General features: G+C 47.7%; 1 protein-coding gene across 1 annotated transcript in view; it reads right to left on the minus strand.

Annotated features, from left to right (window-relative positions):
• Window positions 1-622: 622 nt before the first annotated feature.
• Window positions 623-27,073, minus strand: part of LOC142768304 (uncharacterized) — a 33,288-nt gene continuing 6,837 nt past the window's right edge. The window contains exons 2-3 of the mRNA XM_075870267.1: window positions 13,989-15,789; window positions 623-2,338 (exon numbers count right to left, since the gene is read on the minus strand). Coding sequence (XP_075726382.1) covers window positions 2,080-2,338; window positions 13,989-15,789 — 2,060 coding nt within the window. The 3' untranslated portion in view covers window positions 623-2,079. The remainder of the gene's footprint in view (window positions 2,339-13,988; window positions 15,790-27,073) is intronic.

Raw genomic sequence — 27,073 nt, forward strand, 5'->3', positions numbered from 1 at the left:
GGACAGGGGTAAAAAGCCCTGTCAGTCATAGTCATTGCAAATTCTCTATGCGCATAAGCGGCCCTAGTTTGCCGAACTTTGGTACTGAAAGCCTAATTTTATAATCTTGAACCAAGTTTGAGATCACTCGAAATATTCCTATGCATACCAACCCTAAACAAGCCTTATGCCGGGAAGGAGTCGCGTTAACATACGCAATATAACGTAGAAAAAGAGTAAAGTAAGAACGAGGCGTCAAAGAATACAAATTGTGTAACCAGGCGTCCCACAACATGAAGTGCTTACAAGCATATTGTTGAACGCTTCGAACCAATTATGAAAGGTTCAGCAATAATTCTCGATTGTCATGGCCACCGATTCAAATATTGGAGTACAGGTAACTATAATATTAACTCTTTTAATAACAAGATCCCCGTTTTACGTCCCAAAACCACGATATCATCATGAGACACGCCCTAGTGGAGCACTCCGAAAATTTCTACCTTCTGGTGTTCTTGAACGTGCACTGACATCGGACAGCACACGGGCCTCTACCATTTCTCCTCCAACAAAATGCCACCGCCGGAACTGGGATCGAACCCACGAACTTTGGTTCAGCAGCCGAGCATGGTGGTCACTGTTCCACACCTAGGCGGACAATTAGTGGAGTAGTGAGCACCTTGCGAGCGTACTTATATGACTAGCCCCGAGATGGTTTGCAGCGGGTTCTAGAAATGAGCGCTCTTCCAGCTGTCACTTCGCGCGCACGCCTAGAAGTTTTGATTGCCTCCAGGTGTGGAGCCAACTCACCTGATGTCGCACGGGCTGCGACGTGCTAGCATGTTCGACCAAGCGATAATGCCGTGTGACGGCGTCATGATGACGTCGCGAGTGGTTTAATCAAATTATGGTTTTTTGTATCACTCCTGTTGACGCTGTCGGTATGCGAACCTGCCGGTTTTCGCGTTTGGCATGGCATCTTAGGCGTTCACCTTAACGTACGATTAGTTCTTAGCAGAAAGGAAAAGAGCATAAAGTATAGTGACATATTCCGGCATTTTTTATGCGTTGTGGCTGGGATTTATACTTTTAAGTCATGCTTAACGTGATCGAAAACCGTCTTGTTGCGCAGCTTAGTGGAAGAGCCTTGGAGCTCGATTATGGATTATGAAGTCCGTCAGCTTGTTGACTGTGGCCGCGTAGTCTGATGCTGTCATGCATGCCAGTCATCAAGAATGTGTATTTTTACGTAAATTAGTATGTAAATCATTATAGTATATTCATATAGTATGTGTAATAACTTCCGGCTCCACTTAGTTCTGTGCTGCTTACGACGTAGGAGGAGTAGCACGGTGAAAAACGGCGCTGCCGTCGCGACCACCAGTAGACAGAGTGGAGCGGTTGCGCATGCGCATGGAGAGAACGCATGTGAAGTAAACCACCGCCCTCGAACACGAACCGCCCGGGCGCTCACTGTTTGTAGAATGTCAGCACACGAATTCATATTCGCTACAGACAGGAAAAGCTCTGACTACACATGTTTCGCGGCATTTTGCACTTTACCATTCTGGGACCAGACTCCGTGACGGGTATGGTTTCCTTCGCGCTAAGAAAAATAGGCAGCGTAAAAAAATGGTTGTTGGTTCCTTCAATGAATATGCTTCACCCCGAACTTCTGGCCCACGCAAATCTAACTATACGCCAAATCGAAACATTCACTACTATAAGCTGTACCTTTTAATAAATTATGCGTCACCTTTGCGTCATGTGCTACACAGCTTCAAAGAATGAGATGGCTCGCGAACATTTTATCTTCAATATATACTGCGTGAAAATACGTACGTGAAAACGCGTCCACTGGCACACACGTCTCTCATGAGCAGATGTTATGTCTCGTACAAGTCTGCGATGACGACAGTGTTTTTAAGTAATACAGAATTACATGTTTTCTCGGTAATGCCCTCAGTGGCTGTAGGAGGAGGAAATTATTTTTAATTGTTACACAAAACGTGCTTTACAAATCATACCACGAACATCAAGCTAGTGGAATAAGCAAGAGTCACAGTACTACTAATAAAGAAATGCACGCTCAGGCGCTAGTCAGCGACAGTCACTGACTGCCACCATGTTACTGTTGGCGCTGCACGAAAAGGCACCAGCGAATTCTGGGATGTGCCGCAGCGGTAAGTTGCATAGATCGCGCCGCGACAGTACGTGTCCTTTAGCGGCGTCCGTCTCGTTACTGGCTTGGGTGGCGCCGCAGTATCGTAAGCAGTGGCCGACGAAGAATGCCTGCTCGTCCGTCTTCACGTTGGGAACGAATGTGGAGGTTTCTCGATCCACCCTGTCCTTCGAGGCCCTGAAAGTATGGTAGAGAGGTATACTCACACGGGAAATTCTGTACTCAAGAAGGGAGCAAGGCTGGTCTTGGAATGAACGGGTATTGGGGAATTCTTAGTCACAATCACCCCTTCTGTCACAGAATGTGATAAATTATCAAAAACGCGTCAATATTTGCAGGGCATAATTCCAAGACACTCAGTATTCATTCACTCATTCCACCAAAAGAAATATAAATGAATAGTTTTGTGTGAGTATCTGTAATTATTGTTATTGAGTGTACAACTAATTATCTAATGATGCTTCCACCAGCCAGCTTCTGTACTTGCACACAAAGAAACAATGCTAGGCCCAAAATTCATGGACAGTTTGCTTTTCTGGTTGTATTCATTTAGGGAGGGAAAGAGAAGGACTTTTCACGTTGTTTCTGGACCACGGCACTTCAAACGATCGTCGAACATGGTAGTGTCTTGAGCAACGTCATTGTTCAGCATTGTAAGTCAGTTAAATTATCGCGAATTGCCAGCTCAGGAAGCCTGCATAAATGTGCAGACTCAAGTTCAAGCCATACGTGCCTTCAAAGTTCACGTCCTCAAATGTGAACACCGTGACTGAAAGGGATAAAGAAAAATACGGCATATCCACGAAGTGAGTGATGTCGAGTAAACGAATAACACTTGCTGCCGGGCAAGTTGGTTCCTAACTGGCAGGTAACTATGATTCGCACTCAAAACGTAGGGACAAAGCAGACACGGACAAGCCTAAACTAATTTGATTTTTTTTGCGTATAGTCAATACACTGAATAGTGACGTGGTGTAGGTTTATCAAAAAACATCACATTATCACACTCTGGTTCTTGTGCGGTCAGTTGTGTGTGTGATAACGCTATGTTTATTAATACGAGGACAATGTGATTTCATCTTATTATACTATACTTTTGTAATAACATCATCCTGGTAAAGCAAAGCACATGTGCATATAAAAAATAGATGCAAACTTCTAATTGACGAAGTGTAGTCCACTAGAGTTAACACGACTGCTGACGCTGGTGTGGTTACTAACAACTTATCAAGGAATAAACCATTCGAGTCCCCACTATTTTCTAACTAGGTAGCGGATTTCGCTAATTTGCCATTTATTATCTTCACTTACTCAGAGGTATACTTTCTGTGACAAGTTAACCGTTAGTATTTGGTAATGAATATTCCGACGCTTTTTTAATAAATATTTTCTGGATTTTATATTCAAACTTATTTTTTGCCAGAACGTTTCGCACTGTCGCTTGCCTTCTCCATGATTAAACAACACCGAGTCACCTCTGTCTGTATAGATTCTTGTCGTAGCGTGACCTCTTTAACGTCACCAGGCCATATTCATGATTTATTGCACAGTAAAGCATGGTCTGCTTGGTTTCCTCTATTCATAGGAGTGGGACCAGTGAAAGTGACTTAGCGTATATTCCGCCTTGTATAACTGAGAAATCTAAGCAGCACGGCGCACAATTTGCAAATCGTGAACCACTGGGCAGGAACGATGAGCTCATATTATAATAGGTACGCAGCACTGAAACTCTGAGAGTAGTTCGTGAGTTCAGTCGAAATGGAGGGAACAAATGATGCACTGATGTGTCTGTGACTCGCATCCTAATATCAATTCGCAACGTCGACTTTGAAGCGTGACACTTGAGATAATTTTGGTCAGCTGCGCATGCTACGAAGAATCCTTCATTCGATCGAACGCATTAATGCCAAAAATAGACGCATTTAGTTGGGCGTACGTAACGAGTCTTGATTGATTGATTGATATGTGGGGTTTAACGTCCCGAAACCACCATATGATTATGACAGACGCCGTAGTGGAGGGCTCCAAAAATTTCGACCATCTGGGGTTCTTTAACGTGCACCCAAATCTGAGCACACGGGCCTACAGCATTTCCGTCTCCATCGGAAATGCAGCCACCGCAGCCGGGATTACGTAACGAGCCCACGTACGCACCATGACCACGGGAGAGAAGTGCGCATGCTCAGTGAGTATTCCATTGGTGTGTGCGTACACCCTGAAAAAATCTATCGTTACGTTTGCGCACGCAAACGTAACGATACTTAGCACGAGCTACGTGACGCTCTCGCGAGGTCTCGAATGAAAGAGCAGCCACATAGCAAGATGGCACAGAACGTAAAACTGTCGCTCAGACAGTTAAGTTTGACTTGCACGCCAGTGGCCGTTATTACGACCGCTACGACAGGATCGCGCTGAGAAGCACTCAAAGGTTGTTTCATTTCTTGTATTGCAAGTCTAGTTGAACGAAACGCATCCTAGGATGGTCGATACGGTAAGCTAAAGGTGTTCTTGAGCGCATGCTTCGTTTCTAGCGCACGCAACGTATCGTGCGGTGTACGCGGGATTGCTGCGTACGCCCAACTAAAAGTTGATGATGTACTGGTATACAAGAAAGGGGATATAAAAGACTTTAAACAACTGCAGGCCCATAGATCATGGAATATATAAAACATTTACAAAAACAATTTCAAAAAGGATCAAGGAAACACTTGGCTGGCAACAACCTAAAGAACAAGTGAGTTTCAGGAACGGCTACACTATAGTGAATCCCTATATGGGAATAAATCGAAAAATTAAGAAACTTGCTAAATAATACAAACACCTTTATCGACCCTTAATACTACGATTCACAGGAGTTTTATGCGGCTGTCAATTCATAGGAGTTTTAAAAGCACCAAGTCCACAAATACTTAATTATTTCGCCATTCTTTTGCTGATATGTACAAACACTTCACTGTTGCTCTGCTTTTTCAGAAGAAAAGTGATAAAATAGCAATAAAAAAAGGTGTCTGACAAGGAGATACGACAATCCCGATGTTGTTTACTGCTTCTTTAGATAAAGTGTTTCAACAAATAGACTGCAATAAAACAAGAATCAACGTTAACAAAAAATGGCTGAACAACCTACGACTTGCAGATTACATAGTGCTCTCCAGTATCAATATCAACGATTCACAAAAAATAATAAACGATTGAAGAAATAAACTGAAGAAGTATAAAGTAGGCTTCGAACTGAATTATGAAGGCCATGATAATGCTGATTAACCTGGTGACACACAGGGCATTTTAGATCAAATCTATACACTGGAGTACACGGAATGACGTGCCGACCTAGGGCGACGAAAAAGAAATATTCACTGAGTACTGAGAATTGGCTGGGGTGCATTCAGCAGACCTACGGAAATAACTTCACAAAATATAGGCCTGTCATTAAAGCGAAAAACGCATACGACCACTGCTGCCAATGCTATCATGGAAAATATCAAAAACGAGAGAGAGAGAGAGAGAGAGAGAGAAAGAGAGAGAGAGAGTTGAGGTACAGGCAGAGGCAGTGGAACGTAAGTTGATATGAATAACAGTGAGTGATTGAAGGACGGCAGCACGAGTCAGCGAACAATTATGAGTAGCAAAATAGCAAATGTCCTAGTTGGAAGCAAGCGAAAGAAATGGGCCAGAGCTGGCTACCTAATGCATAACATAAACAACCGGTGGACAGTAAGAGCAACAGCATGGTTACCGAGGAATTGCGAACGCTGCCGACGAAGGTAGAGGGTTAGTGTGACGAGATTAAAAAGTTGGGAGGAATAATACGCGATTAGCTCACATGAGACCGAATAAACTGGAGATCCCGAGTAGATGCATTCATCCTGCAGTAAACAAAATCGGCTTAAATGATGGTGATGATAATGGTGTCATATATACTTGGACCTTTTTTTAACGTGGACAGCCTTTGAGGGGCTTGGCTGGTTGTCCATCCATGCCTATCATGTGCTAACAGTATAGATCTAGAGGGCTTAAGCTTAGTGACGCTTAACCGTTTTAAAATGAGGGAAGTTCTAAAATAATATAATCAACAAAAATAGCCAGGAATTGAAAATATTACCCTAAAATTGTTAAAAATGCTTCGAGAACATGTGCCTTACTCCTGTGTCGAACCAGAGACGGCACCACGATCTCTCCTAAACCACGATAGTTGCACCCATCCGCACTTCAGGGGCGCTTGGGTCGTTACGTCTGAAGGGGGTAAGCAGCCGGACGGAACTAGTTGGAGACGACAGATATCTCAACTGGCTTAACAAACAGGAAATCGATAAAGCACATGCATCACAAAGCAGTGCGAATGTTGCTCACCGAGTTTGCGAATCTTTCTAGCAAGAATCTACTCGTGCCGGGGAAACGCTGCATGCCTGCATGAAACATTCACTTCTTCCTTGTCGGCATAGTAAACAGAGAAGTGGAAACTCTGAGAATCAGAACCAAGGTAGCCACTGGTGGCTGCTTTTCACGAAATTGCCGAATTTGAGAGGCTCGGGGTGACCTGAACTTATGAAGGGTGACAAGGTGAAATTTGGCCTATTCTAAGCTTAGTTAGACATTCTGTACATCGTACTTTTAAAACAAAATGGGGGACACAATTTTTTCTATTTTAGTAGTTTTACACCCACAAGTAGGAGGCGCACATTACGCGGATTTTAGTGTGTATGTCCTGTTGCTTCTGAGTATGTTCTTAATTGACCTAAATCTTAAAGGCACTGGTGCGTTCGCCAGCATGCAACCTAGAGCGAATCTTATGTCAGCGGGCTGCTTCGAGTACTACGAGGTGGTCATGGTGCTTCAACAGCTTTAAACTTTTTTACAATTTCGCATCTGGAGTAACAAGGCCTTGGTTACGTCGTGTGTTCAGACCACAGCTGCCACTGTCCTGAATAGCTTGTAGACTTCTTCACTGTCGTAGCACCCCAAATTTGGTACGTATGGTTTAAAGTTGTTATTAGGATATTTTTTCGACCCGCCTGAAAGTCGGATTCTTCTGGCAGCCATCAACAACTGCACTGAGGGGAATGGGAAGTGCAAGCATGGCCGCACTGAAAGCGTGGTGTGGGCATTGCGATGGTTACGCCGTGTTTTTCAATTAGTTTGCTGAATTGTCGGACCCACGATTCCACAGTAGTTAAATTCTCCAAATCTGCCGAAACGCTTCGCAAGCCGTCCCCTTCTTTAGCAACTGCTTCAGCCTAGCTGTATTCGCGACAACTGAAACCATCACAAGCCTTTGTTATCTGGAAGTACCATTCAGTACGCTGCTAGTGCAGGCACGCCATTTCTCAGAACTTCCACGGTGAAGTGAAAAATGTGACTCGAAGCTCACTAAGCCCTCCGATGGTGAAGCAGGTGAAGAAAATATAGCATTGGAAAACGTCAGTATAACTTGGAGGGTTGTTAATGCTATACACCGTACGTCACGGGGCTGTACATAATTAACATTTTTTATTACTTGGCATGCTAGTATGTGGAATGGTGGCTTTTCTGGCAAAATTTGAAAACAAAATTGCGACTTTTGGTGACGTCTCGCTCGACGTTTGGCGAATTTTCCTCGAAATTCAGTGGCAACCTTGACCGGAACCACCCCGTGCGGCCTACCTCAAGACGGTTCCTCAGGTTTCACAGTGGTTGGAGCTGCATTTTTTGTTTGTTTTTAACTATGGCTTACTGCACCACTTCAACAAAAATAATTATATTGCCACGTTTCATTTTCCAAGTTTTTGTTATCGTCCGAAAACACCACACGATTCTCAGCGCAAACCGCGCCTGCAGTTTTCTAGAAGGTTCCGGACTGTAGTAGATCATTTCGATAAGATCACGCCCACTGTGCGAACGGTACAGATTGTTCTGGAACCTACGCCACCGCCAGCGATAACGCTAGAACATTCGACGGCACGAGTATAAATGCCGACGCGCTTCGCCGCTTGTCAGTTGTTGATCGAAGGCCGACGCTCCGTTCGCCGCTATCAGTCCGAGACTGCTATCTGTGCGAGACTGCTGCTGTAATTGGACTTTCAGTTTACCGGGCACAGGTTCGCCCAAATAAACAGTTAACTCCTAACACGAAGTTTCCTGTCTTCGGCCACGTCACGACCCCGTGACATCTGGTGGAGGTGCTGCTTCGTTCATGTACCGGACGCCCCCGTCAAGCCGTGAACCCAGCCCACGTCACGGAGAAGACACCGACACCAACCAGGAGCAGCGAACAAGCCGCCGACAGCAAGGGCTACCACCGGAGTACGGGCTTCTACTAGACAAGGCGCGGAAGACGAAGGCCATGACCGCGACTGCAGCGACAATGACCACCGCAGCGTCCCAGCCCACGATGGTCATGCATCAACCCAGGGAACCACCAATTTTCCATGGGCCATCGTTCGATGACCCGGAGTCCTGGCTGGAGACATACGACCGTGTGGCCGCCCTCAACCACTAGGACCATGACGAAAAGCTGCGTCGTGTGTTCTTCTATTTGGAAGACACCGCAAGGACTTGGCTTGAAAATCGGGAGTCCACGCTCCGAACGTGGGATGTTTTCTGCGGCGCATTCCTTCAAACGTTCGCGAGCGTCGCTCACAAAGAGAGGGCCGCTGCTTTATTAGAGACTCGGGTTCAGCTACCAAATGAAAATGTCGCCATTTTCACAGAAGAAATGACCCGACTATTCCGTCACGCTGATCCAGACATGTCTGAGGAGAAAAAAGTTCATTTCCTCATGCGAGGGGTCAAACAGGAGCTCTTCGCGGGACTGATGAGAAACCCACCGATAACCGTCCAAGAATTTGTAGCAGAAGCGACCACTATCGAAAAGACCCTGGACATGCGCACCAGACAGTATAATCGTCGCCTGACTGCAGACTGCGCTGCTGCTCAAGCCAGTAACTCCGGAGACCTGCGTGAAACGATCCGAGCGATCGTGCGAGAAGAGCTGCGCAAGCTGTTGCCTTCGGCCCAGCCTCAAGTGGATTCAATTGCCGACATTGTGCGAGAAGAAGTTCGGCAATCGCTTCAAATTCCCCACGCACCGCTGCCCGAGCCGGAAGCTATGAGCTACGCCGCTGCACTGCGCCACAACGCTCCTCCCCGTCCACGCCAAAACGCTGCCCCCTCGCACTTCCGTCGACAGACGCCACCGCCGCCACCACCCCCACTGACGTCATACCGTTCGCCAGCGGCCCAGCGCAGTGCACCGAGGAAGACTGACGTCTGGCGCACCCCTGACCATCGCCCGCTCTGTTACCACTGCGGCGAGGCCGGGCACACATACCGCCGTTGCCAGTACCGACAGATGGGACTGCGTGGCTTCGCCGTCAATGCACCGCGTCCGCAGCCAGGAGATCGGCCACGTGACATCGCCGACTACCTGGCAGGAACTCAATGGACGCCACGAAGTCCTTCCCGTTCGCCGTCGCCCAGCCGCCGCATGTCACCGCACCCCCGGCAGTACTCTAGCCCATTGCGAGGCCGGTCTCCTAGCCCGTATCCGGGAAACTAAGGGCAGCAACCGATGGAGGTGCGGTTGCTGTGCGACGAACTACCGAAGATCCTCCGACGACGACGCCGACGCGACGAAGCTTTTTGAACACAACACCAACCAGGCAAAGCCCTGAAGGCAAAAGCTCAATTACTGAAGGTGGCCGGACGACGCAACATGGAAGCAGCGGAACAAGCCGACGCAGCCGTGACCCGACACCACGCCCTAACTGAAATGCGAGACGGCGAACTAGCGACCTCGACGTTCTTATCGACGGCCACAGTGTGACTGCTCTCGTCGATACTGGAGCCGACTATTCTGTCATCAGTGGTTCGTTCGCCGCGAAGTTAAAGAAAGTTAGGACAGCTTGGAAAGGCCCTGAAATCCGCACAGCCGGAGGTCATCTCGTAACGCCTGCAGGAATCTGCACAGCGAGAGTCACCATTAACGGCCGTATTTATCCTACAGACTTCGTAGTCCTACAGCGTTGCTCGAGAGATGTCATCCTTGGCATGGACTTCTTATGGCTCCATGGTGCTGTCATCAACCTAAAAACAAAGTCGATAACGTTATCCACAGAAGAAGCACTACCGCCGCGCACGCCGTCAGGACACCATGCCTTGAATGTGCTGGAAGAACAAGTCACCATTCCGCCTCGCTCAAGCGTCATTATTTCAGTCGGCGCTCCTAAATCACCTGACTTGGAAGGCGTCGTTGAAGGCAGTCAGCATCTGTTGGTCACCCGAAATATTTGCGTCGCAAGAGAAATTGCAGAGCTGCGGGGAGGCAAAGCAACGGTTTTGCTGACGAATTTCAGCAATGAGTACAAACATGTGAACAAAGGAACAACGGTCGCATACATCGAAGAAATTGTCGAAGCCACCAGTGCTTTCGCCCTCGCCGATTCTGCGGAACCTGCTCAGAGGAACCAAGCCCCTCCCTTAGCTTTCGACGTCAATCCTAGACTTCCGAACGATAAGCAAGAACAGCTCAAGGCCCTGCTCCTGCAATACGAAGATTGCTTTTCGTCGTCATCGAAAATTCGGCAGACCCCAATCACGAAACATCGCATCATAACCGAAGAAAATGCCAGACCACTCCGTCAGAGTCCGTACAGGGTTTCGACGCGAGAACGTGAGGCCATGAAGGGACAAGTTGATGAAATGCTGCGGGATGACATTATCCAGCCGTCCAAGAGTCCATGGGCATCCCCCGTGGTGTTAGTGAAGAAAAAGGATGGGACCCTACGTTTCTGCGTCGATTATCGCCGCCTGAACAAAATCACAAGAAAGGACGTGTATCCCCTCCCACGAATAGACGAAGCACTTGATCGGCTCCATAACGCCAAGTACTTTTCGTCAATGGACCTCAAGACTGGCTATTGGCAAATCAAAGTCGACGAAAGAGACCGAGAGAAGACGGCGTTTATAACACCGGACGGCCTCTTCGAGTTTAAGGTGATGCCCTTCGGCCTTTGCTCAGCGCCTGCAACGTTTCAACACGTTATGGATACAGTACTGGCAGGATTGAAGTGGCAGACTTGCCTTGTGTATTTGGACGACGTCGTCGTGTTTTCCTCGAGTTTCGACGAGCATCTTCGGCGCCTTGAAGCTGTACTTCAAGCCATCAAGACTTCCGGACTCACACTGAAGCCAGAAAAGTGCAGATTTGCGTATGAGGAGCTCTTGTTTCTGGGGCACGTTATCAGCAAGTCTGGAGTTCGTCCCGATCCACGGAAAACAGCCGCCATCGCCGACTTCCCGCCGCCCACTGACAAGAAAGCCGTGCGCCATTTTCTGGGCCTGTGCGCCTATTATAGGCGGTTCGTGGAAAACTTCACCCGCATCGCCAATCCTCTCACTAACCTTACCAAGGCCGACGTGGAGTTCAAGTGGGAAACGCCACAGGAACACGCTTTCCAGGAGCTTAAACATCGCCTCCAGACGCCTCCGTTACTTGCCCATTTCGACGAATTCGCCGAGACAGAAATACATACTGACGCAAGCAGCGTAGGTCTTGGCGCCGTTCTTGTGCCGAGGGCTGACGGATTTGAAAGGGTTATTAGTTACGCCAGCCGATCGCTATCCAAAGCAGAAGCAAATTATTCCACAACAGAAAAGGAGTGCCTCGCCATCATCTGGGCTACGTCGAAATTTCGCCCCTACCTCTACGGCAGGCCCTTCAAAGTTGTGAGCGACCACCACGCCTTGTGTTGGCTAGCCACCTTGAAGGACCCTTCAGGTCGCCTCGCACGATGGAGCTTGAGACTTCAAGAGTATGACATTATTGTCATTTGCAAGTCCGGCAAAAAACACTCTGACGCCGACTGTCTCTCTCGTGCGCCTGTCGACCAACCGCTACCCGACGACCCGGATGACGAGTACTTCTTGGGAACGACAACTACCGACGACTTCGCTGAACGACAGCGGGCCGACCCGGAACTTAAGGCCCTAATAGAATACCTCGAAGGCAGGATCGCCGAAGTCCCGAAGGTATTCAAGCGCGCACTTGCGTCGTTCTTTCTACGAAACGGTCTTCTACAAAAGAAAAACTTTTCACCGCTTCGAGCTAAGTACCTCCTTGTGGTGCCTTCAGCTCTGCGACCAGAACTCCTGCAGGCCCTGCACGACGATCCGACGGCAGGGCACCTCAGTGTTTCTCGCACGCTCGCGAGGATACAAGAAAGGTACTACTGGACACGTCTTACCACCGACGTCACTCGTTATGCGAGAACATGCCGGGACTGTCAGTGACGCAAAACACCGCCGACAAGGCCAGCGGGACTTCTGCAGCCAATTGATCCACCTTGCCGACCTTTCCAGCAGATTGGTATGGACCTACTGAGGCCGTTCCCGACGTCGGCTTCCGGAAACAAGTGGATCGTGGTAGCTACCGACTACCTCACCCGCTACGCCGAGACAAAAGCCCTGCCAAAAGGCAGTGCATCCGAAGTAGCTAAATTCTTCGTCGAAAATATCGTCCTACGTCATGGCGCCCCAGAGGTCCTTATCACTGACAGCGGAACGGCATTCACTGCCGACTTAACTCAAGCAATTTTGACATACAGCCAAACAAACCACCGCCGGACGACAGCGTACCATCCACAGACCAACGGCCTCACCGAGCGGCTTAACAAGACGATCGCCGACATACTGTCAATGTACGTCGATGTCGAACACAAGACGTGGGACGCCATTCTTCCGTATGTGACCTTCGCATACAACACGGCGGTGCAGGAGACGACGCAGATATCGCCATACAAATTGGTCTACGGAAGGAGCCCGGCAACGACGCTCGATGCCATGTTACCCAACGTCACCAACGAAGAAAACCTCGATGTGAGCGAGTACCTTCAACGTGCCGAAGAAGCCCGACAACTTGCGCGTCTCCGTATCAAGAATCAACAGACGACCGACAGCCACCGTTACAACCTTCGACGACGCTTCGTGGAATACCAGCCCGGTGAACGTGTTTGGGTGTGGACGCCGATACGCCGACGTGGACTAAGTGAAAAGCTTCTGCGACGGTACTTCGGACCGTACAGGGTGGTTCGACGGCTCAGCCCACTTGATTACGAGGTTGTCCCCGACGACATCACGAACTCTCAACGACGCCGATCGCGACCTGAAGTCGTCCATGTCGCGCGCCTCAAGCCGTTTCATGCGCGTTAACAAACTGAACTACTGTTTTTTTTGTATTATTGTTGTATCGTAATTTATTCATTGTACTTTCTTGCATTATTATTGTACTTTCATCTTTAGTTAAAGCATCGGGACGATGCCTTTTTTCAGAGGGGGGCAATGCCACGTTCCATTTTCCAAGTTTTTGTTATCGTCCGAAAACATCGCACGATTCTCAGCGCAAACCGCGCCTGCAGTTTTCTAGAAGGTTCCGGACTGTAGTAGATCATTTCGATAAGATCACGCCCACTGTGCGAACGGTACAGATTGTTCTGGAACCAACGCCACCCCCAGCGATAACGCTAGAACATTCGACGGCCAGAGTATAAATGCCGACGCGCTTCGCCGCTTGTCAGTTGTTGATCGAAGGCCGACGCTACGTTCGCCGCTATCAGTCCGAGACTGCTATCTGTGCGAGACTGCTGCTGTAATTGGACTTTCAGTTTACCGGGCACAGGTTCGCCCAAATAAACAGTTAAATCCTAACACGAAGTCTCCTGTCTTCGGCCACGTCACGACCCCGTGACAATATACATTCGCAACATGCTTTAGTAGGGAGTAAATTACATGACAGCTATTGCTGCACAGTAATGCCTGTATTATATACTTCTTGGTCAGCAAAATGCAGACTCACCTATAGGCGACCTTGATGCCAATAACGCTGGTGAGCAAGTTCAGGGCCGCCTTCAGAGCGAGCGTGTCCGCATCCGGTCGTTTCCGCTCACCCAGAATGCAATCGAGCTCCTTGAAAAATCGCTCGTGGTCAACCTGAGAAGTGTAGTTCATTCTCGAAGCATTTCCCGACAGGCTGTCCGGCAGCGTGGCACGGGCGAACGCTTCGGTGGCGTACGTGCCCAGGTGACCGAAGGTGAACGCGGACGGCTTGTTCGCCACGTCGAACGGCGCCAAGAGCAGGCTGGGAAGCACGCGCAGCGTGTCTTCGGAAGCGTCGTAGAGCACACCAGGGTTGAGGTCTAAGCGGTGCTCGTTCGCGGCAGGCACGTCCGATGTTCGGACCATCAGCTGCCCTTGTAAATGAGCCTTGGTTCTGAGCGTGTGGAACACCCAGGCTGTGAAGTCACTGCTGACGTCCTCGAACCCAGTGATCCGGTGCAAGTCTTCAAGCGTGTCGTACCCAGGGTCGTGGCCAGGAATAACGGTAATGTTGCGGAGCGTGCTCTCGAGGTTCTTTTTGGTGTCCTGTCGCATAGCAAAAAAGGGCTCCACCAGGCTAAACTTTTCCCGCAGGGATGTCAACAGACTCAACGTAGGGCCTGTTCTCTGTTGTCCGAGCCATTCTTGGAAGAAGTGGTACTCTGTGAACGTGGGGAGGAGCATAAGGGACAGGTCGGCACAACGTACCGCGCGGAGCCGGTAAGCGGCAGTCGGAGACAGGTCGTGAACCTGGACAAATTGGTACGTCGCCGTCGTCAGCAAGCTTTCGGCGATGATGAAGCGCACGCTGTAAGCGAAGGCGGTCGGCGTTACAGTACTAAGATACTTCGTCAGGGGCAGGAGAGCCGCGGCGTCTGTCGTGAAGAAGTACCGCTTCCATTCGCCAGGTGGTGGGGGAAACCTGGCCAACGTTTGGTGGAGCCGGTTGTACGAGACGCCGTGAAGGATCTTCAAGCCCTGGGACGCACTCCAGACCTCGGGCACCTTCCCTTGGGTGCTGAGGTCACGGAGGGCGTCCGCCACACCTCGCATTGTGGCCATGATGGCCTTCGATACTTTCAATGTGCCGACCCAGGAAGACTCGCGCTTGAAAAGTTCGATTATGTTAATCACCGTTCTCCTGTCAGACGGTTGCTTCACCTTTTCGGCCTTTATGCGGAGCATGTAGTGACGTCGCGTGAACGCATTGCGCACCACGTCGGCGCCGATGAAAACAGGCGTTCCGCGGTCGAGGGAGAGCTTCATGAGGTAATCGAACTTCCAGTTCATTGTGTTGCGATCACGTATGTTATTCCAAATTTCTACCAGGTCGTCATCGTTATTAATTATCGCATCCAGGCTGTGATACTTGGCCTTGTAACTGTCGATGCACTGACGGTAAGCGCTCAGCGGGTAGTGTTCTGTGACAACCGGAGATTCGACAACGAATTGATTCAGCATTTCACGAAACGATTGCTTCACTAGCTTCGTGAAGGCGTCCATATAACTTGGCGATCGGGGGTAGACAGACTCGAAGTTGGCACACACAAAGCGATAGAAGTCTCGGCAGGGATCGGCTTCACTATCCATCATGAGCGCCAGGTCGGTGCGGAGGTCCATGCATTTGGGGCTGTGGCATGCTGCGAAGTGCTTCTCGATGTACACTGGCGCGTAGACGACCACCACCGTGCTCGCTAGAGTCGCCAGCGTCGCCAGTAGGATCGTGTTCGCAGAAAAGATGTCGCTCAAAGGAGACTTCTGTTCTTTCACGTGCGAGCGAGCTAGAAAACACGAGAACATACCAGTGAGCTCCACTCAATGTGCCAATTTATGCTAGACCACTGCAAACGTATTATTCCACTGTTGTTAAAAGACCGGTAAACAATCCCGAGGTTCAGAAAATTGTAACGAAATGAAATATGCGCACACTTACTGCGTCAAAATGCGAATTCGGGAATACTTGCTATGAGAAAGTTGCAATGATTATACAATGCGTTTGAGCTGGTTTAAAATGCTGGCGCGGCCTCGCCCCCTTCTCCGGCATAGGGATGGAAGGCGCAGATTGTCGTTTTGCCCCCCCCCCCCTTCCCAGACACACAGGCTTCGGAAACGTCACACGATACGTCAGCGGTCCGTAGCCAATGACCAAACAAGGCATCTCTCGCATGAGAACGTGTCGTGGTGGTACGAAGAACATCCCCTCACAATAAAATAGCGATATTTTCGTTCAACTTCGAGGCTTCCATTCTGACAATACCGCTTTTTGTTTCCCCGCGGTCTCGAGCTCTACGAAACAGCGGAGAGCAGCACAGGAGAATTAAATGTGGTCTGCATACCTACACTGCGTCTCCGCTGAGCGAAGGCGCCATTTCGTAGGGCCAAAGGACCAATCGAAGAGCTCAGTGGTTCGTCAAGTTGATCATGGGGATGCTTGCGTCACTGCGCGTACGAGGGGGGTTGTTTAGGCAGGGCAATTTTTTTTAATTTTGGGAATTGAGGGTCTGTGCGGCGCGCAGCGCGGTAATATTCGGAAATTGTGATCTACACAGTCTATAATGTACGTATTGGTGAGCTTGTTTTAGGGTGTGTGAAAAAAAGTTGGAGTCTCTTTACTGGCCTTGTAACAATGTATATACCTTCTTCAGCACGCTACGCGGGTGCAAGAAAGAGCACTGACTTTTGAAGGGACACTAAACACAAATAAGAATTTACGTCAGAGTGAAAGCTCAATGCATTACAACGTCAAAACACAAATATTAGCAACAGCAGTGCCCTACTTACCGAGAAATTAAGGCAAATGCGCGAGAACCCATGCGCTACACGTAGGACATTCAAAAATTCATCCCGACGATGTGAGAGGTTCCACCTAGAACTAATAACTAGCAATCGAACTTGCTGCACTAATTAAAAACCTTCCGTGCATGAAGAGACGTAATAAAATGCCATTTGTTCATTTCACTTTAATTCATGGAGAATAGAACCGCCAGATGTTGCTATGACGAATGGTGCGAGGACTTCAAGAGTTCAATTTTCGCCTGTGTAAATGGGACAGGTCGTGCTATCTAGCGGGGCCCTCTTGAAACAAGCACGTGTGTCATTTAGGAGGATATGGCAGGAAATTGTTCAATATGAGTGTAGTAGAACTGTAGTTCAATGGCCACTGTTGCTACTGTGCCGCCCACTACTTTCGTTCTGCTGCTACTATAGTGTCGGCGGCCAATCAGTAAAGCCGGGTAATGTTGTGCACGGCAACAGTGACGTAAGACGTTCTGCTTGAGGCTGGTAACTTGAAGTGCGCTAGCCCAATGCGCACCACAAAAACGTGCTTTCATTTCAAAATAACCACTTCCTTTGCACAAAAGTAACACTGCAAGGTTTCTGAAACGCTATTTTCACAATCAACGTCGGCTAAATAGTTACCTCTAGCCTCCCTGTAAGCGACATGCTCTCGTTAAATCTATATTGCTGACCCCCGCAAATCACCACCGAAAGATTTATCTACACTAAATATTATTGAGCTTATTCCAGACACATCGTATCATTGTCAGAAAAAGCTCCTTCGAGGCATTTTAAAGGGACCCACCACAGACCAGAACGTGGGATGAGAACCTGGTATGGAAATGAACAGACCGTTAAATATCGTGACATACTCCAGCATCCTTTTTGTATGGTGAACAGGATATATGTATTTTAAAATGTGTTTAAAAGGGACAAAGAGCCGCCGCTAATTCGTGCTGGCTAACGCAGGATCCTTGAGGCTAAATTATCAAGTCGATCACTTTGCCGTACGTAGACGCGTTATCTAATTTTTATGCGCACCGTATTTAGTTCTCCATAGAGTACAGATAGTATTATCTATTGCCGACCCATTCCCCACTGCTTAGGACTTAATATATTCGCATGGTCAGAAGCGGCACTACCTTCGTGTCAGCCAGTGGAACATGCCGAGCTGTGGCGCATGCGCACTAAACCACAACTCTCGAGCATGAACAGCTCTCGCGTTCACTGTTCGTGATATGTGTTGTCACGTGTATAAACGTCTTCGTACTCAGCGCTGGTGTAAAAGTTGTGAGTAAAAATATTTAGCAGTGTTTAGCATGGTATCATTTCGCAATCACACTCTGACCGGAAATATTTCGACTGCGCTAAAGAAAATAGTGACCACGCAGATTGGTTGTCGGTCCTTTACAGGTTTGTATGGCACAGGAGAGGGGTTGGAATAACGGGCGCTATTCCAACCCCAGACCTATTCGCAGACCTATTTAGGGGCAGTCAATTCCTTAAAATCCATTGTTGATGATTAGACAAAGCTAGAACTGGCGCGAATGTCTAACGGCCTACTTGTCACAATCACGATAACCCCGCCAGCATGGCGAAAGAATCCCTTGAGAGATACAGCGTGTGATTTCATATGTTGGACTGAAGGCATTGCGGACCACACATGATGGTCCCAAATAAACCTCAAAATTACAGAGAGCTATGGTATGAAGTTGGTAGATATTCATGTTTGACTGACAGGGCGTGCAAAAGGACCTGGTGTATCGACTTCTCTCTCGTGTCGATGCATAGATGCCCTGTCTCATAAACACGAATGAAGCCTGTCGGTGATGCTGCGGGAGGTGTATCCTAAGTTTTGAGAAATGAGACTTACTATAAACAGAGGACATTCTTGCAGAAGGAACGGAGGCGGAAAGCTGACGAACGCTCCACTGGCCTTGCTTGCTTACTCATCGGTTATTGGTATACCCACTACGAGTGTTGGCTACCACGCAATGGCCTTCATCCACTACACGGGTGATGCCTTTCCTCCCACTCTCAAAAATCACTCTCTTCTTGTACGTGCATCTATTTTCTAGGTACTCGCACACGTCAAAATCCGTCAACAAGCGCACATAAAAGGAGGCTGGACTTTGAGGTTCTCCTTACGGTACAAAATTAACCAAAGGCAAACGCAGCACACCATCACAGACACACAAACTAGAATTCGATAATGAATAACTTGTTTTAGTTGCTTATATGAGTGGATGCATGTGTATGTGCCATATCTGCACTGGGTAATTATATTATGAAATGAGTAGACACCTCAGTCTAATGAGAAGATCTTGTGGAGTACCTTTCCATCTCTGTCGACTGTGGTGGATCACTCGCTAAGATGTTCGGCTGCTGACGGGAAGGCCGCAAGTTGGATGTCGGCCTCAGTGGTTCCATTTCAGTGAAGTCGAAATGGTAGAGGTCCGTGTATTGTGTATGATGTAAGTGAACATTAACGAACACAGTATGGCCGAAATTTTCGGAGCCTTCCATTACATCGTTTCTCATAATCATGTCATGACTGGGAACGTGAAATCCCCGGTATTGTTTTATCACTTCCGCATATCTATTACCGGAAGAAAGAAGAAAAAAAAACTCGGAAGACGCTTGACATTCACCTTCAAGTGCAGAACGGGATGGCGTAGTCGGGCCCCATACGCATCACCTTCTCGGTCGATAGCCTGGCTTCCGTCTCTCACTAAACGTCTCAACTATCCCACATGTAACGGGAACTTTTTGCGCGTGACTTCTCAAGCACGAATTCCTACGGCAAGTACAGGCGCGACGCACCCAGTACGCCATATTTATTCCTTTTGAGGATCAGCGAAGGGCCCACCACACAACACGCGAAGCTACGCATGCAGCTGTTCAATTTGTTGTCGCCTTTGCTGCTAATGACGATCGAGTATTGCTTCACAATAGATAGGTTTTCTAGGCACCCACTCGTTGTGTATAGCACCATGTTTCGACTCCGAGTGTGAATATAGCTCCCGCCACGCGGTACTGCATGTGGTAAAGAGATTACATCCGCTACATGACAGTCATTGAGAGTTTTTTTTTTACGAAGCTGCGCAGCCTATTAGAAAATGTATCGTCATTGTAACCTGCAAGTGCCACATAATTTGAGTAAATCTTATTGCACACAACTTCCCCTAAAAAGATTGAAGGTAATGGTTTGTCCAACAAATGTCGTTCACGTTACTGTCACTAAATACTTTGCGGTTATCAAAAAAGGGGTGCTTACCTTGACACCTGAATGCTTAGAAAAGATTGTTTAATATAGAAAAGTGATACAGCCTATCAAAGGAGATAAGGAATAGGCCTCTTTACAAACGTGGGTAGAAGAGGTGGCATGGTCAAATGCAATAAGCATATAATACCTCCTCAAAGCTTACGAAAGCGCGATTAATGAAGAGCAGTGGTACAACACATCTGAAAGACTTGCAAAATACATTTATGCGTTACCCTGATAAAGGGAACGCTACCAGCTTCACTGTTTCGTCGGTTTTCGCGAAACAGGGCTGGTTTAAATCTTGTAATTTTATTTATTTCCAATTTTTCGCTTATAGACAATGCTAACATTTTTCTTACGATCAGCGATACCTACGCCAGTGTTTCTTTGCAATGATTGATTGATATTTGTGGTCTAACGTCCCAAAACCGCCATATGATTATGAGAAACGCTGTTGTGGAGGGTTACGGGAATTTTGACTACCTGGGGTTTTTTGACCTGCGCCTAAATCTTAGCGCACAGGCCTACAGCGTTTACGCCTCCTTCGGAAATGCAGCCGCCGCAGCCGGGATTCGATCCCGCTACCTGCGGGTCAACAGCCGAGTAACTTAGCCACTAGACCACCACACTGGGGCTACTTTGCAAGGAGCTCTTCAACGCTATTGTGTCCACATGCGGCTATCCACAAAGCTAGCTCAGCTTGCCTTCCTTGTTTTGTTTTTTTTCACCACAGGTGTACAAGTCCGATTGAGAATGAAGGTCCTTTAAAGGAGAATGTCCGCGTTTTCCAGATGAAGCGTGCCATACCTTACGTAAAATGCACCACGGTCGTCGTGTGAAAGAAGTACTGCTATCCTACGGGGAGACACACTGAAGAATAACTCAAACACGACACCGTGAATTATTTAGCCGGAAGCCTGGGACGTCCCGTCAAACGCGAAATGAGTTTCTTGGTGTCCCACGTGGCCGGCGCTTCCCATACCGCGGCGTCGGGGAAGAGTGAGGCGAAAAAAAAAATGCCAGCATATGCACGGATTGAATTATCGATAGTGGGGCGAAGCATTCGTCCGTCCATTCCTTCTTGCTTCCGTCCGTTGCTGCGTACGTCTGTGTAACCGTCCATGCGTCCATCCACCCGTCCGTGCGTGCGTCTGTTCGTGCGTCCGTCCCTGCGTTCGTCCATGCATCCGCGCCAGCGTCCGTTCATGCATCCATCCATGCATCTGTTTGTGTGTCCGTTCGTCCATCTAATCAGCACTCCAAGTACCACCATCTTGCATCTTTTCATCATATATTCTCCATATAGAAGCACCGCCATCCAGCGGACATTTCAAGGACTAAACGGGAGGTGGCACACGCACACTTTCTTACGGCTTGCGCTTCGGGTTTACTTCCCACCTTTAACCAACTCGAGTTCATGGTATATACTAGTTCACTGTATTCATCGCTATGCGGCCCAACGCTCGCTAAACCTTTCTAAAACCAAGGAGGTTACACCCAGCGAGTATAACGTAGCAACCCTTTCTTGTCAGATCGTGCTCAATGTACATGCCAATAGCTGCTAATGGGGATCGCAGCGTGCGCGTTACTTAAAGGCCGAATGCTCTTGTCTTTCATTCCCCCTTAGCAGCCATTAACATGTCATTGAGTACTATCTTTTATTGTTCAACAACGTACAGAAGAAATCTCTCAACGGAACCACCTTGGAGGTCAAAATCGTAAGGACCGCTATTTCGGGTATGTGCCACTGGTGGTTATGTAATACGAGGGACGCACAAGCCACGCCATAATGAGCTTCGCCCCTAAAAAAATGGCCCTGTGCCTGCATGCTCGAATGCAAAGGACGTCGAAAGACGATAGTCTTGTGTCTGAAAATGCGGCGTTAGAGTTACTGTATATAGAAAAAAGGTAGCATATACAGTAACTCTATGCGGCGTGACATATAGGCGCCATCTGGCAATGACTCCAAGAAATGAAACTTTTCTAGAATACAGAGCAGATGTTAGGTAGCAGCACCATGCCATTTTAGCGAAACGTTAGCGAAACGTAAGAAACGCCTGCCGTTTTATTCATCGGCCTCTTGTTGGGATATAAATACAGCTTGGCAACAATATATTAAGGGCCTCAACCACCATCCCTGTCAACAGAGGAATGGCAACAAGCATAGAGTAGCTGCTTACGAATGCCTGGGCAGGTGTTAGGTGGAAGCACAGTATAACCGCTACAATCAATAGTATCTGTCTCCCAGGTTGACTCTGTTGCTTGTTATTGCGATAGTGATGTTGATATATACAATTTAAAAATAAAATAACACACTATTTAATAATCACTTGATGTAGCACTCAATAGTAGACGTTCAGCAAGAGGTTAGACTTTCGCTGTTTTGGAGAAATCCAGTGACAGACAGACACGGAAAGACAGAGACACAGACAGACAGGCCAAAATTTCCACGTCGAAGCATCCCAAGAAAGACTATCGTCTTTAAATACCATCACTTGATAACGTCCACATGCGACTCCACGATTACGTCACAGATCGCCAAAATTTATCACGTCATCACGACTGATGCATCACAGTGATTTACCTTATGTGAGTACGTGTTCACACCGCAGCATAGTGTAGACAAAGTTGGTGTGATCGCGGAGTGAGTACAAAACTAGGGAAGGTGCATCCAATCTTGGAAACAGCCCAACGCCAAGTTAGGTGCCGAAATGTTGCTTGGCAGCATCAGCACATCATCTGAGGAGTAAAAAAAAAACATGGCTTCCGCCTTTAAGTCGTCTCAAAGAGACCCTGCAACACTTTTTGAGCATGGTCAGAAAACATTACCGATCGGTAGCACAGGCTCCCGACAACACGCGAGCCAAATATTGAAGCGCAGCACATGGCCTAGAATTCAAAATAAATTATCAAGGTCAGCTAAAATTTGCTCTCTCTTCTCTCGACAAATTATGGAATATACCCCGAAATTCCACGTAAGAAGCCCATCTATCAGCCATTGGCTGATTAGAACATGGCGCGCTCGCTCGTTACAGAGATCGCCGCGGGAAGCCGCTACTTGTCCACGCGGGCTGTCAAGGTGGATGGACGTGTTTTTTGAGCGCTTTGGATCGACTGCGCCGATAAGTGTTTTTGCATGTTTTGAGCTTGTCTTTATAATTATAAGGCAGCAGTCGAAATCTTCGTAGCACTTATTTTATGGTATGGCTTTTTCGGGGGCCAGTCACCAGGTCTTTATTAGTTAGTGGAGATGTGTGTTTGAATTTTTTGTTTTTTTTCTTTTGCCGCCCCGTGGGGGAGGTGCGCGTACATTGAACACGCAAATTTTCGTAGTATAGCTTAGACTTTCTTTTTTTTTTGTAGTGCAGGGCTCGAGTTTAGTAATTATCGAGTATAGGAACAATTGGTGTCAGAAAGCCATGGTTAAAAAGACTGTAAAGTGTTCAGGATGTGGAGTGGGTTTGAAAGTGGATCCAAGCGTAGAAGCGGATGGAGAAGAGGCTAGCCCGAAGTGTAGGCAATGTGATGTCGAGGAAAAAATGGAGAAAATGATGGTTGCCCAGAGTGAACTGCTGATGAGAACCGCCGAGCTCGAGACTGCGTTGGCGACAGAGAAAGAGAAAACGAGGGCAATGAGAGAAAGACTGAAGTCCGACGAGGAAGCACTAGCGAAGCTGAACAAAGAAGTGGCCTACGGAGAGAACACTAGGGAACCGGCAACCAGAACGGTGGAGAAGGAAGAGCAAGCAAGTTTGGAAAAAACAGGTTCACCCGGTCGCAAGAACCAGCTTCAGCGAGGTAGTGGTGGGGCTGGGAGGGGACAAAGCAGCCGGCGTCAAAGTTGCAAGTAGCCCCCAGGTGCAGAACGCTCCAGCTGAAAAGTCACAGCATGTGATAATCGCCGGGGACTTGAAATTAAATTGATGCACAGAAGCCATCAAAGAGAGGGTAAGAGGTGACAAGAGGGTTGCAGTAGGGGCGTTCCCAGGACGCAAGCTGGAAGCAGTCATGAGGCAAGTGAGCGCAAAACTCAAAACTACAGCTGATAGACGAAACCTCGTGATAATTTCAGGTGGTTTACGATGTCTTAAATGAAGATACAGCAGGACTAGCAACCACACTGGCGAAAGGCATCGATGACATGCGCGCCACTTCTCCTAAGGTACACGTAATGATGTGCACGATACTGGAGGTACCGGTGCGTGATAGCAACCTGCAAAGAGCGGTTGTCAACGCAAACCAACAGATATGGCGGATGAGTCGAGAGAAAGGCTTTGAGGTGGTGGAAATAAACAGAGAGGTGCATAGGTGGGGTGGTTTTCAACGAGACAGAATTCACTTCGATGGGCGGCTAGGTCATGAGGTGGGCTGGCGACTTGCAGGACGCGCAGTAGCTTTTTTGGGGGGCAAGCGAGCCCTTCGGGGTGCAGGATAGCAATTGACGAGGAAAACAACCAGGGAGACTCTTCGGCAGGGGGTATGGACAGATACGATTCCAAAGTGGCACCAATATCTGAGATAGGTAGAGTCCGGGGCATGAATAGGCGTAGCCACGAGCGCCGAGCCAATTCAGACATAGGGTATATTAACATGCAGTGTGGTAGGAACAGGCTGAAGTCGGAAGAGATAGAAGAACAGCTAAGGGAAGAGAGGCCGATGGTATACGATATTGTAGAAACACATCACAGGGACATAAAACAACCTCCGAACAATCCGGACTACGCGTCGGAATATTGTAATTGAACAGAAGGCAGCAGAAAGGGGGGTAGTATTGGGGCAATCATTCATAAAAGTACTGACTGGCAAAGGGTAAAGCAGGAGTGCAAGGAACATTTATGGCTAAAAGGGAAAGTGGCAGGTCAAATGACACTCCTTGGTTTCGTGTACTTGTGGACGGGGGCAAAAGCCAGAGAGGAAAACCAGGCAATGGTAGAGTCTATACCAAAGGACTTTCAGGAGTTAGGAAGGGAGCGCGAAATAATTATTCTAGGAGACATGAATGCGCACATAGAAGGTATAGATGTGTATACCGACCCGACAGGCAAAATGATCATGGATATGTGTGAAAGGCTTGGTTTGATCATTTGCAACAGTACCGAGAAGTGTGAAGGGCAAATAACATGGGAGGTAGGAAGGCTGCAGTCGACGATAGATTATGCACTGATGTCACATACAATGTATGATAAGCTCAGGGGAATGCACATAGATGAAGGTGGCTCCAGAAGTCTGGGTAGTGATCACAAACGTATCAAGCTAAGTTTTTGAAGAGCAGTGAAAGTGGGAAGGAGACAAGATGAGCAACTACAGGAAAATTTTTATCCAGAAAGGCAAATTGAAATAGCCACTAAACAAATTGAGAAAGTAATCACGGAGGATAATAAGATAGTGTGGACATACACTAATCTAATTAGACTCTTTGAGCTAGAGCTTGCTAAGACGCGTGACAAGTCACCCCGGAACAGAAGACACAAACCCAAAAGTTGGTGGGATGAGGAAGTTAAGAGAGCCATAGCAAAACGTCAGGAAGCCTTTAGGAAACACGGACATGCTAAGCAGCGGGGTGAACCGACAGATGATGTTGAAAGAAAACGGGAAACCTTTCTAAGCTGTAGAAAGGATGCATCCCTTCTGATCAATGAAAAGATTAGAAGAAAGGGACCTCAGTGGCTGGCAGAAGTACATAAAAAATAGAAAGACAGCTGCGAAATTTTGAAACCATCTAAACTCCCTAAGAAATGAGACGAGCCTAGAGCAGAGTTTTATAACTACAGCCCAAGGTGCTAGGCTAGAAGGGGACGAAGCTCTTTAATATATAAGAACAAGGGTGACAGAAAATTTTCAACAAAGAAGTACTTTATGCACCACAATAGACAAGGACGAATCAAGTGGTGCAATGGCTCCATTTTCTGAACGAGAGTGGGAAAGGGCTGAAAAGGGGTTCCTAGTAGTACATCTACAGGCCCAGATGGCATTCCAATTATGCTGATAAAGACATTAGGTCCGAAGTCTAAGCAGGCTTTGAGAGAGGCAGTGAGCAAAATAATAATCGATGGTGAAGTTCTCAATGGATGGAAACTTAGCAGGATGAGCATGATCTATAAAGGAAAGGGGGGCAAAGCTGACATAAACAACTACCGTCCTATAACGGTGACATCAGTGGTCTACAGGCTGGTGATGCAGATTTTAAAGGAAAGACTGCAGGCATGGATAGAGGATGAGGGGGTGCTGGGGGAACTGTAGAATGGGTTTGGGAAACACAGGAGGTTGGAAGACAATCTGTTCTCAGTTACGCAGTGCATCGAAATAGCAGAAAAGGAACACAGGACCCTGTGGCTAGCATTTTTGGATATCAAGGGAGCGTACGATAGCGTGGTTCAAGAGGAATTGTGGGGAATACTGGACACACTAGGCGTGGAACATGTAGTCACTATTCTTTTCAAGGATATCTATAAAGGTAACAAGGTAGTTATAAAGTGGGAAAAACAGGTATCGAAGCCTGCAGAGGTGAAACGGCGGCTTAGGCAGGCGTGTCCCCTGTGACCCTTATTATTCATGATGTACCTACAAGGATTAGAGACCAAATTAGAGGGAAGTGGACTGGACTTCAACCTCTCTTTAGTCAAACAAGGAAAACTTATTGATCAGGCACTACCAGCATTAAGGTACGCAGATGATATAGTGCTAATGGCCAACAACAAGGAAGATTCGCAGAGATTGATGGACATCTGCGGTAATGAGGGAGATAGGTTAGATTTTAGATTCAGTAAGGAAAAATCAGCAGTCATATTTTCAATGACAACGAAGGTAGCGAGCTTACAGGAGGTCACGCTAGAGATTACAGATAAATACAAATATCTGGGCGTATGGATAAGCAATGGGACCGAGTACTTGAGGGAACATGTAATATACGTGACGACTAAAGGTAACAGGAATGCAGCAGTGATGAAAAATAGGGCACTGTGTAATTGCAATAGGTATGATGTTGTGAGAAGAATATGGAAAGGGGTGATGGTTCCTGGGCT

This window comes from Rhipicephalus microplus, chromosome 8, assembly GCF_043290135.1.
Source record: "Rhipicephalus microplus isolate Deutch F79 chromosome 8, USDA_Rmic, whole genome shotgun sequence".
Taxonomy (NCBI): domain Eukaryota; kingdom Metazoa; phylum Arthropoda; class Arachnida; order Ixodida; family Ixodidae; genus Rhipicephalus; species Rhipicephalus microplus.